We start from the raw sequence: 12,311 nt of genomic DNA, 5'->3' as shown, positions 1-12,311 counted from the left end.
ATAGACAGTATAAATAATCAGGATCCAAGAGAATCTGTCCTCTGACTCACACTGCATAGTTGGAGGTAATGAGGCAGTGAGGGAAGAGCTGCCTCGTTGGTAATCGTTTTTAATAGGAGAATAGCATTTGTAATTTTGCAGATTACGGTAATTTTCCGACATTAATCCCGTTATCAAAGCACAGCAGGGTGTTTGCACGAGCACCCCACTAGGCGTTCATGGGCGCGCGTGCCGAAGTGCCTAGTGGGGAACACAGGCACATGTATTAGATTCAGGCCTATACGCGTTTCTATATCGCTAGTGGAAATGTTGATACCAATGACAGATAGGGAGCGAGAGAAAAGCAAATCAAGGGGCATGTATTTTAAATTAAGTTATCAGACAACATTTTGATTAAGCACAGCATTACGCTAACGAATGTTGAAACAAACTTTATTTAGAATCAACGGCAAACCTCAGGGCCCCACTGCCAGAGCGGTGAAACAACCCGGATTAGAAGACTGGACCCTTCTGTCACTGACTAGGACACGCCGCTGGAGATGTAAAACAGCGAAGGAGAAGAAGAAAAAAGATAGCTATTTTCAGGGTATTGAGGGAACTACGTATTAGCATACACCAGTTTGAAAAGAGGCAGAGGGCAGGGGTGAGCAAGAGACGAGGAATTGGAGGGGGTAGTTTAATCTCAGAGAGAATATTTGAGTATTGTCACTCAGGGTTTTGTTCGGGGCTAAATGTGAGGCGAGAAAGAGGGGAATCTGTTGTAAAAGCTGTTGTGTTGGCCCAAGGTTCGATCTTCTGCACGGATTGGATTGTTACTGGGGTCTGTGATGGTTCTGTGTGTGCATGCTTGTGCAGGTGTCCTTGTTCAAAGCTGAAGATACAAATGCCTGATTATCAAATTAATAACAAAGTATTGTACTGTATTAAAAACCATAGGAGATTGTGAGATTAGTAATTATGATACCAATTCATCACATTATAACACATTGCCAATTCCTGTATTAAAACTGCAGGTGCCTCACTTTGTGTATGACAAAGCAATTCTCACCATCCCCTCTTAACAAAGCTAGACATTGTTAAAAAGGAAAAAGTGCAAGCACTTCTAAAACTTTAGGAACAAAACCAACTGTTCAAAGCTGCCAGGTTGAAATTCAGAGGATTCAAAGATTGAATTTAGACCCTGAGTCCCTAAATCCACCAGGCATTCTCTAATGGATTCATTTCATCAACTCTTTGTTGCTTTCCACAGCCCTTCAATGCTTTTGTTCCGTCGCTACTCTGTCTGTTCCGAGTTCTTTTTGCCCCATTGAGGAGTGTTTTAGACATTTCTCAACTGTGGAAGTAGGGGGGCCTTGTCAGCTAGCTTGTTTTGGGTCTGTTTCTCTCCGCATGAAGTGTCACCCAAAATGGTGGACCCCTTTGTGGGAACCCTGCTAGTTAGAAAGGGGGTTCATGTCCCAGTTCATATTCCGTATCCACGACTCGCAACTAACTTTTTTCCTCACTTTCCCTGTACCGTCCCAAAGTGCAAAATAAACTGTCCCAAACTGAAATTGACCTGTCTCAAAATGTAAATTTGACATGGGTCTAGGTTATTTGCAACACTATTTAAGTAATACATAACGTCGTCGGGCTCAAATCAATGTCTGAATTTCAATGTGAATACATACACCATAATGCTGGGGCTAACATAATGATTGGGTTGTCTGTAGTAAAAAAGGTTTCTGAAGGTTAGAAAAAAAGTTAGGAAAAAAAGCTTCCAAAGGTTAGATTTTTTTTTTGAAAAACATTATTTTATTATTATTTACAGCTTTTCATGAGAAAAAACTAAAATCTATAGCTAAAATGCATAGAAGCTTTAAAAAGAGATAGAGAAGCCCACATTGCGAAGACTGATGTGCTCTCCCTCCCTTCCTCTCTTTCCCTCCCTCCCTCTCTCCTCTCTCTCTCTCTCTCTCTCTCTCTCTCTCTCTCTCTCTCTCTCTCCCTCTCTCTCTCCCTCTCTCTCTCTCTCTCTCTCTCTCTCCCTCTCTCTCTCCCTCTCTCTCCCTCTCTCTCTCTCTCTCTCTCTCTCTCTCTCTCTCTCTCTCTCTCTCTCTCTCTCTCTCTCTCTCCCTCTCTCTCTCTCTGCAAATAGCCTGGTAGTCTCACCACCTCACCTTAAAGAGGACACCCTTTAATGAAAGACAGGCTTTTTAGATCAATTGACTCATTGCGCCTGCATAGAGGGCCGGTAATTTCACGCTCAGTTGTTGACTAACAAGGCTCCATACACAAGCAACTCTCAATTGAATCTCCCCCAGCCTCTGATTGGCAGGAGCGACAGGAAAGTGTATGCCCTACAATAGAGTCACTGGTTGCCACGGAAACTGTCTCTATGGCGGCAGGCCTGCATTGATTAGGTGAGGGGTGGGGGGGCGCCCAACAGGTGAAGGACAGAGCACACACTAGACTGGAGGTGGGTGGTTAGGGAGTCGGGCTATTAATCAGAAGGTTGTTGGTTCGATTCCCGGCCGTGCGAAATGACGTTGTATCGGATTTGGGGAAGAGTAGAATCATGAAAATCTTGGAATAAATCACTTATCTGTAAGGCCCAGATTGACAGGGTAATACAGTATACAGTAGGGTAGCACGTCTTCAATCTCAGACTGTGTATCTCAGACACAGATTAGAAGAAGGCTGAAATTAAGGCTTACTCTTCTTGTGAGACACACATACACACCACACATACATTCTCAGAACAGATAAATCATCATGGTATCTTCCTCATCATGGAGTAGCAGCCAATTAAAAAACCAAAGAAATGCCAGGACTGCTCAACATCTATTTCATGAATACGTCTCAAAATATACATGCAAAATAGCTGTACATTTGAAATTGTATTTACTGTTAGAGTCGAGGATTCGTCTGACACAAGAGATTTGATAACAATTGGTCTAAGTATTTATATATCACATTTCATACAAGAATAGTAGCTCAAGGTGCTTTGCATAAAATCAATAAAAACAATAATGCAAGTGACAAAAGTAATAATTAAAATAGCAAATCTATAAGAACAATGATATAACTAATAAAAGTTGTAAAACCCTTCAGTAAAAAGGTAGGTTTTAAGCTCTCTTTTAAAAATGTCTAGCATGTTTGCTTTCCTAAAATGTATGGGTAATTTGTTCCATAGTTTTGGGGTGTAATTGTCAAATTGGTGTGATACGATTTGACACAATGGTCTCCAAAAACCAGTGTTCCAAGGCCCTTGCGGCCTCTTGGCTGTTCTGAGCCCCATTGTTGCTTGATCATATCTGCACTGTGGCAAGTATGGGATTGGACGGGGAGAGTTTTCATTCCTGTCTGTCAGCTTGTTGCTCCAGGGCATGAATGAGCTAAAACAACTTTCCCATGCTGCAGAGGAGCTGGTTTGCAGCGCCCGGTTTTGCTGAGAGGGAATCTGTGGCGCGGCAGAAACAGTGTGACCCATCCGACCTATGATCGTTGGCCCTGACCCCGAAGACCCAACTAGCACGCAGGTTTAGTAGTTCAGAGGTTATGAAGGGCTCGCTCCTGTTGTTATAGTTATGAATGTTTGTTATAAGTGGAATACTACATGTGACAGATTTGTTTCTCTGTAGTTCAAAAACACCCTATTTTGAAAACACATTTTTCCAACATTTTGGAAGCGTAACGTCTGGGGGGAGGAGATAGGGGGAGGGGGGGTTCATGCATAATTCAGAGCCAATTAAAGGCTAGATCTGGACCGCTCCTGGGAACCAGGGACAAGCACTGAAGTAGGTGTTTTATCAAGGTGGTTTATCCCTCTAATATTTACAAATGCAAACAATGTGTTTTAGTGGGTGTGTGGATAGGTTAACTTTCTCACACATGCATACGTTTTGCACTGCTTATAAATATTAGAGGGTTAACCTTCAAACACCTCTTATGTCTAATCTTATTTATATATCTCTCTCTTTGGCTCTGTCAGTGTCTGTCTCTCACTTTGTCTCTCTCTCACACACACACACACCTCCTCTAAAGTCTCTGCAGCCTGCAGGGTCACCGGGCCAGCTGTGAGGCTGTCACTCCACAATCGGCTTTAATTTCACACCTCCTCTCCAGTGGGCTCTAATCCGCCCTGTGACAGCAACCCCCCGAGGGCCCAGCTGCATGAGTCAGGCCTGGTCAGACTTCTACTCCAGCTTTCAAAGATTACAGCTATTGCAGCCACGGTGCCGCATTTCACTAAATATCATCATGGTAGAATGAGTTGATAAAAAAACATATCTCTACTAATTGTATACGCTGCACGCATGCTTTTCCCTATTTAGAATCCATCAAACTCGTGGGAAAAACAATGAAAGAGTTAGTGGTTTCATATTTAGCAGGCTGAGTATCCTGTTCAATATTATAACGTTGATGTTTAAATACAGTATGCTAATGCTAATTTTACGAGACTATCCCTAACCCTAGACTATCCCTTTACGAGACAAAATGCACAAAAAGACCATCCCTGAAAGTGCCATCTGTTTTCAGGCTCCACCCTTCTTACCAGAGGCGCCTGCATGGAAACTGGATTTCATACAGACGAACAGTTCCGAACAGGATATGGCTAAATATTTACTCGGCACGGGGCCAAAATCCATGCATTTGGCTTTTTAAAATATAAAACGTAAATGTTCGTGAACATTTATGCATCTAAAGCAGGGTTTCTTTGTCTCATTTGGGGCAAACGAAGTCAATAGCGAGCTCACAAACGTGTTGGTGTATGAGTGCGGTTGCAGAAGCTTGAGGTGAGGAGGGACTGCTGGAATTGTAAACAAGAGACACATGAACAAAAGTTTTGAAGATGCTTTTTAATATATCGTTTGTTTTTATTCTTGGACTTTTGGGAGCGGTGAACAGTCAGTATGGCGAGCGGGGAATGTCCATCCCCGAGCACGGCTTCTGCCAACCAATTTCAATCCCACTCTGTACGGATATTGCTTACAACGAGACGATTATGCCGAATTTACTTGGACATACTAACCAGGAGGACGCGGGGCTGGAAGTGCACCAGTTTTACCCGCTAGTAAAAGTGCAGTGCTCCCCTGATCTCAAGTTTTTCCTGTGCTCCATGTATGCCCCTGTGTGTACGGTGCTCGAACAAGCCCTGCCTCCGTGTAGGTCGCTGTGTGAGAGAGCGAGGCAAGGTTGCGAGGCACTGATGAACAAATTTGGGTTCCAGTGGCCGGACAGTCTTGCTTGTGAATCTTTCCCCGTTCACGGAGCTGGCGAGCTGTGTGTGGGACAGAACATGTCTGACAGTGCGCCAATGAAACCCACCCTGGATGTAACAGAAGCGCCTCACGGCCATAGGACCGTAAAGGACGAATTTAAATGCCCAATTTCCTTGCGGGTGCCCCCGTATTTAAACTATCATTTCATGGGGGATGATGATTGTGGAGCGCCTTGTGAACCGTCGAAACCGTATGGACTGATGTACTTCAACGAGGAAGAGTTGAAATTCGCCAGGATTTGGATCGGCATATGGTCAGTGTTGTGTTGCGCATCCACCTTGTTCACAGTTTTGACATACTTGGTGGACATGAAGAGATTCAGTTATCCTGAGAGACCCATTATCTTCCTCTCTGGCTGCTACACTATGGTTTCCATGGCATACATAGCTGGTTTCTTGCTCGAGGATAAGGTGGTTTGCAACGACAGATTTGACAGTGACCTAAGGACAGTTGTCCAAGGTACTAAAAAGGAAGGATGCACCATTTTGTTTATGATATTATACTTTTTCAGCATGGCGAGCTCTGTCTGGTGGGTCATTCTGGCACTGACCTGGTTCTTGTCTGCTGGTATGAAATGGGGGCATGAGGCTATCGAGGCAAACTCACAGTATTTCCACCTGGCAGCGTGGGCGGTGCCTGCTGTCAAAACCATCACCATCCTAGCGGTGGGCCAGGTGGACGGGGATGTGTTGAGTGGCGTGTGCTTTGTGGGCATCAACAGTGTGGGGGCTCTGAGAGGATTTGTCCTGGCGCCTCTTTTCATCTACCTTTTCCTTGGCACCTCTTTCCTCCTGGCCGGCTTTGTCTCTCTCTTCCGGATCCGAACTATCATGAAGCACGACGGAACCAAAACCGAAAAGCTCGAGAAGCTTATGGTCCGCATCGGAATTTTCAGCGTTCTCTACACCGTTCCAGCCACTATCGTCATCGCTTGTTATTTTTACGAGCAGGCATTTAGGGAACAGTGGGAGAAGAGTTGGGTTAGTCGGACTTGTAAGAACTACGCTGTCCCTTGCCCAGCTCACCACCATCCTCAGACGTCCCCAGACTTCACCGTGTTCATGATCAAGTACTTGATGACTCTGATCGTGGGCATCACTTCTGGGTTCTGGATCTGGTCGAGCAAAACCCTTAACTCCTGGAGGAGATTCTACACAAGACTCGCGAGCACTAAACATGGTGACACAACAGTGTGAGACAATGTTACACAAATGCTCACACACTGAGAAGCAGCCAGTGGAAAAAGTGACAAACGCACACACCCATCACAAAAACTGGAGTAGTCAAGTGAGACACACACACACACACACAGACTATTTGTATTGCAGTCAATACATTCTGTCAAAAACTCAGTCTGTCTTCATGTGAAATTGCCATTGTCATTGATTCAGAAATGTTCCATTTTGGGTGACTTACTACTGTGTGTGAAGTTGGCAAATCCTCATTGATAAAAATGTCAATGGTATTAAGCTCAAGTCCATTGCCTTAAGGCATGGAAGCACAAACAGTATTTCTGGTCTCAGCAAAGGACATTTGTCTCCAGATCATGATATTTAAACAGAAATGTACGTCGCTAATTTGTTTGCAGACAAACAGCACTTCTATTATCTCCATAATGTAAAGCTCTGCAATAAGCACATTGTCTAATGTGACATATTCAGTTGTATTGGTGCAGTTATTCAGGTGGCAGCTGTCGATTTGCTGTCTCTGCTGTTAGCCACTCAGCACTGTTAAGTCTATTCTGTCGTGAGTGCAATCACAATTAAAATGTCCCCATGTTTGCTACATTAGGCAAGTAAACACACCGCCTGACTTGGGAGACTAAAGCAGATGTTCACTATTGTCTTTTTAAATGTGTTTTTTTCTATTTTGCTCTTGAGCACTCATTTGATATTTTTTCTAAACATGAAATGGTGACAAGTAGAATGACACACTGGCACTTGTACCAACCAGCATTTCCATGTCATTAGCATCGTTTGTTATTCTAATAATGATTTTATACTTTGTATACCTGTCATTTTCAAATGGTTGTTTTCAAGCTTCTAATCAGTCTTCATATATTCTAAACTCTGCTGTATAAGTATTTTCTTACCTTGACATGTGTACAGTGTTTAATATTAGACATATTTTTATAACGCTAGTAAATACGGTGGGCTACATTTTGTTTTTTAATACTAACTACTGTTTTCTATCTTCCAAATTGCTTACTGAGCAGCATCCTTTTACAATCATGTTCATCTAAATAAAAGATAATGTTCTGAACAAAAACAAGGTCTGGGTAATCCTTAATCAGCCAAAGAAAGGGACAAAAAAATAAGGGGTGACTTTCAATGGCCTACATACAATAGTATATTTTGGGGATAAACTATCATATTGGTAAGAAAGGTTGCGCAAGCTTGTCTTTTTCTCTATTTACACTATTGGCAGCTGGTGTTACCTCTAAATGTGTCCTCCAGATTAAACCACTGTCAGCAACTGCAACTAATATTATTATTAATACTATTCATATGCACTTGATGACCCAATGGCATCCTGGTTGGGGGTTCAGCCAGAAAATACATCAATGAATTGCATCTGGTTGTACGGTTAGGGGATAGTATAAACTGTCTGTAGTATATAAGTTTGACTCCACTGAAAGTATAGTATTACCAGGAAAAGCTATTATTTTTATTGTTTTTTATTTTTATTTATTTTTGCCCTTGGTTATAGATGAGGCAGTGGGGTTTAGCTTCACAGATCTTTTTCCACTCTGGGCTGGAAACTTCTTGTAGTCTAGAGGGAGGTTTTCAGCTGCTGGGTTGGGTTGAGGATGGTCACGGTGAGATGGTTTTACAGGCAGGGGTATGCCAGACCCGGAGGGTAGGAAACATGTAATGACTGGATTGAGTCTTGTGCTGATTTTGACTGAAGCCTTGCCTGCCATACCTAAGACGTCCTTTTACCAATAAATGCAGACCATTTTTATCTCATCTGGACATTGTTTTTACTCAAATATACCAAACGGTCTAATATACCCCTAGCCAGCCCAAGGGTGATTTATACAAAGAACAACAAAGGATATCGGGTAGTCACTACAATGGGACTAGACCTATACTCTGTCTTTATCTTCATCAGGGGACTAGGGATACACAGCAGGCCTCCGCTGTGAATGACTGTTGTTGTCACGACGACCTGAGGTGAACCAGGAAGCAGATGTTTCCTGATCAGATATGACCTTCATTTTGACAGTTCAGCAAAACATAATTTTAATACAATATATAATGTGGTCATCAGCAACCCATTATGTATTCTACACTTGTTTCTGTGGTACCTGAACACTTTATAAAAAGGCTTTTGAATGCAACTGTTGGTAAAAAAAAATGAATATAAATGAGAAACAGGGCAGCTATTGGAGAAGAGCACAAATTGTTCGTTCATGTTTCCTCATTTGCATTCTTCAGCGAGACCTAAAGTATTATCACAATCTGAGCAATGCAGTGCCCTGCTCGTAAACCACGCCACTATTTTCTTCTCCAGACCAGACGACTACTCGGTCCTGTCTCATGCCAAAACTGAGCCTTGCTGCTTTACAGGCTGGAATACATTCCGATGTCTCCATCATCTGTCTACTGGCGCTTTGTCTGTTAACATTTGAATTTAAGAAATTACAAGGTATAATTACTTTATTGGGGATAATGGCAGGCTGGGCTTAACCCAGGAATGCTATGTCATGAATCACTGAAAGAACCAAAAGAATGTACATGAATCCTGCTGAAATACTAGTCGAGTACAGTTTTTTAACACACTGGTCGCGTGCAGGAGAGCCTATTAGACTAGCAGCAGAGTGCCTAATAAGAGACACAGACTTTACAGTGTGTTTTGGTTGTTTGAATAGTTATGAGATAAGTCTTCTGTTCACATTGCTGTGTGCGTGTATGTGTGTGCATGTGACTTCTGTGTTCTTACATGTCTGTGAGTAGGTGACTAAGGTGGGTGAGTTCATATCCTTGGTGTTGTCTGTAATAAGATACCTCCGACCTTGCCTTAACAGAAGTGATCATCCATGTGCTACAATGCCATCCATGTGTTCCCATCCACAATTCAATCAGCTGTTTTCCCTTATCCAATATGAACCAAAGCAACCAGGTGCTGTTTAATGTATCACGTTTAACTGCTTTGTGATGAATATAGTTTGAGGAGAAGGAAAATGTGCTCCTGACAGGTGACGGTATGTTAACCAGAGCCTATGTGATCTAATAGTCAGTAAGGTATGCCTTGGCTCACTGTTATTGCAGCAATTCCTGCAGCCAGTGATCTGTAAACCACTCACGCTTCACTTGTACACAGACAGCATCAAGCAGACACGGCATTCCATGTTCTGGACAGCTTTGTAGCTGGAAAAAAATGAATGTCGTGTCGTATTCTGGTGACGGTGAACTTTGATACAGAAACCAACGAAGTGAATTAAGAAACATGACCTTTAAGGTATGCAGTACTTAAGACATGAAAATAAGTCCTCTTTATTGAGTCTGTCGGTCAAATTATAATTGAGCGTACTGTGTTGCAAAAGCGACTGGATTCCATGACATTGTATGTTTATGTTTTTCTCTCTCCATATCAGTGGGAAGTTCCCCTTGGCAGTGCAGCTCTGGGGATTGTAGACAATCTGTGGAAATGCAGCTCCATCATAAATGAGATGGTTGCCCCCTCTACTGTTCCATCAGTGACATGCCCATTAAAGTTTTCATTTGTTGAAGTGAACATTGTTTGTTGTTGTATAATAAATATGTGAAAAGTATGACCACCCCCCACCCCCCCTCCCAACACCAACATACACAATATAGAGCACTAATGTAGCCAGTGTGGTGAAACTCACTCCACAAGTATGTAAGAGGCCACTCGCGTCAACGAATGGCTAGCTTTCGTTGGTGTAGTTGGTAGTGGTGGCGCCTGGGAAGTCAGAGGTGGTAAATTCGACTCCTGGTCAGAGCGGACAGTGTCTATGACGGAACTTGCAAGACCACATCTGTTACACTAGCACACAGGACAAATATACTTTACTGATTTGAAACATTGTCAATCAGAATTGTTCATCACATCATATCTTTTTGGTGAATATTTATATGGTGTTTAAGTGAGAGTTATCACAGTGCAAAAACAATAAGGTTAGGCCAGGTCGTTATTTATGTGCCGAAGCAAGTCTCTGTAACTTTGCATCAAAACGTTTTCTGCTGCAGTCCAAGACACCAATGCCGCTCTTTTCAAAGTCGTATTCAATCTCGTGCAACTCCTCCAGTCGCTCCGTAATGTTCTGTTTACTGAACTCCAGAACTCTGGGTTTCTCCAATATCTGCTTTAAACTGATTCCTACTTTTAAAAGACAGTCTATTTTGGATATCAAATTCTCAGGGGCAATGTACAACATAGATGGTTGACTAACAATCATTCTTTTAAACTGGTCCTCGCGACAGCCACGAGACAACAGCTTCTGCTGAAGGTTTATGAAGTTGTTTCTCAGATACTCGTTGGACAGGTCGAGGATTTGAGCCCCGGATCCTTGCAGGAAATCGAGCAGTTCTGAATCACTCAGCTCAAGCAAGGATTTCAACATCTCGACGTTTGCATGGACTCTCCTAGTGCTGCGGATTAGAACGTACAGGTTGCGGCAAATCACAGTTTTGGCGAACTTCCTCGGGTCGTCCCCGCCCAGCTCTTCGCACACGTCGCCAAGAAACTCGACCATCTGCATGTTGAGCGCCACGCTGTTGGAGAACGTCCGCGGCGCCGAGGTGAGCAGGCGATGCAGGTGCTTGGAGGTGAGGCCAAGCGAGCTTAGGAACTGGATGTTCTTCCCCAGGTTGTCGTTGTCGCTCGAGCGGAAGAAGGATTCCGGGGAGCGGTCGAGGATGCTGATGATTTCGACGTCACTCTGGAAGACACTTCTCCACAGTTCCCAGCGCTGCTCGAGGTGGTCGCCGGAGCGTGTGATGGCGCGAGGGAAGCGGGAGATGATGCCGGCGATGACTTCGTCACTGGAGCCTTTGCTCTTGAGGAATTTCGCCAGGCCCTGTTCGTTGGTGACGACTTTGCGTAGCACACCAGGCTGGCGCTCGCGAACCATCTTAACGTCCACACCCATGAAGGTTAAGCTTTCCAGCAAGGACTCGTTCTCCGGATCTGAAGCAGGTTTAGCCTCAGTGCCACTGGCTGCGTTGGTGCAAAGCTGTCTGGGAAGGCGTATGGAAGTCACTTTGGCAGGAGATACGGTGCAGAGCAGTCTGAAAGCACCTAACGGTACTCTCTGTAGTCGCATTAGCGTCATTACTCCTGTCAACAACGTCATATTTAGCAGTTGAGACGAGGGATAAAACCCTAAGGGGCACACAATAGTTAGACAGAAACATTCCACCTTCTTTTGAAGATGGGTTTTATTGAACATCAACAAAACCTGAATGAGGTTTTAAATACGTTAGCTGTAGGGTAACACTAACTGTAACAGACATGACTGAGTTTTGTATGTTCCAAGGTTTGCAAAGTAAAGCTATCGCATTTTAGCTACCCCCGTTTAGCTATAGTTGACGCTACCATGCCGCCCGTATCAGTACAATAATAAATTCAGTGTTGACTACTTGGAAGAGTTGAATGAGTCCCACGTGCTGAGTGATAGCTCATCTTGTAAACTATGCTGCTAGCTACCTAGCTCTAACGTTACCCAGAAATTACCATAATTGTTGATTACTACTTTCAGAGATGTGTTAACTATTTGTAGTTAAAACTATAAGCCCACCTGTTCGGCGACTCACCGTTGTAAGTTACGTATCCTTCACCCTAGCTACGACTTATTTTCCTCCGGTGAAGTTGTTCAGGTTCATTTGAAAATTGCGCTCTCTGGTGTACTGGAGTCCAAACCTATGGTAATGATACACTAGATGGCGCCATGGTCATTTTGTGGGAGCTCCAGAGCCATACATTTCAATAACATTCTAACTGAATTCTTCTCAAACCATATAATGTCACAAACCATATGACAGGATAAGGTATGTACGTAGTTGATCATATAACCTAGCC

At 43.4% G+C, this 12,311-nt stretch overlaps 2 protein-coding genes across 2 annotated transcripts; one reads left to right on the top strand and one right to left on the bottom strand.

The window, feature by feature from the left end:
• The first annotated feature begins 4,535 nt into the window (after positions 1–4,535).
• LOC124467465 (frizzled-1-like) lies at positions 4,536–7,532 on the top strand. Its single transcript, XM_047019751.1, has one exon. It carries the CDS (start codon positions 4,835–4,837, stop codon positions 6,458–6,460), a length of 1,626 nt encoding a protein of 541 aa, XP_046875707.1. The 5' UTR covers positions 4,536–4,834; the 3' UTR covers positions 6,461–7,532.
• Positions 7,533–10,283: 2,751 nt separating this feature from the next.
• Positions 10,284–12,071, bottom strand: LOC124467154 (transcription termination factor 1, mitochondrial). The gene is made up of 2 exons (XM_047019313.1): positions 12,031–12,071; positions 10,284–11,470 (listed from the first exon to the last, which is right to left on the bottom strand). Exon 2 carries the CDS (start codon positions 11,380–11,382, stop codon positions 10,423–10,425), a length of 960 nt encoding a protein of 319 aa, XP_046875269.1. The 5' UTR covers positions 11,383–11,470; positions 12,031–12,071; the 3' UTR covers positions 10,284–10,422.
• Between the last annotated feature and the right edge of the window lie 240 nt (positions 12,072–12,311).

This window comes from Hypomesus transpacificus, chromosome 4, assembly GCF_021917145.1.
Source record: "Hypomesus transpacificus isolate Combined female chromosome 4, fHypTra1, whole genome shotgun sequence".
Classification (NCBI taxonomy): Eukaryota; Metazoa; Chordata; class Actinopteri; order Osmeriformes; family Osmeridae; genus Hypomesus; species Hypomesus transpacificus.
The sequence above is the reverse complement of the archived record's forward strand: the minus strand, read 5'-3'. Positions and strand labels throughout refer to the sequence as shown.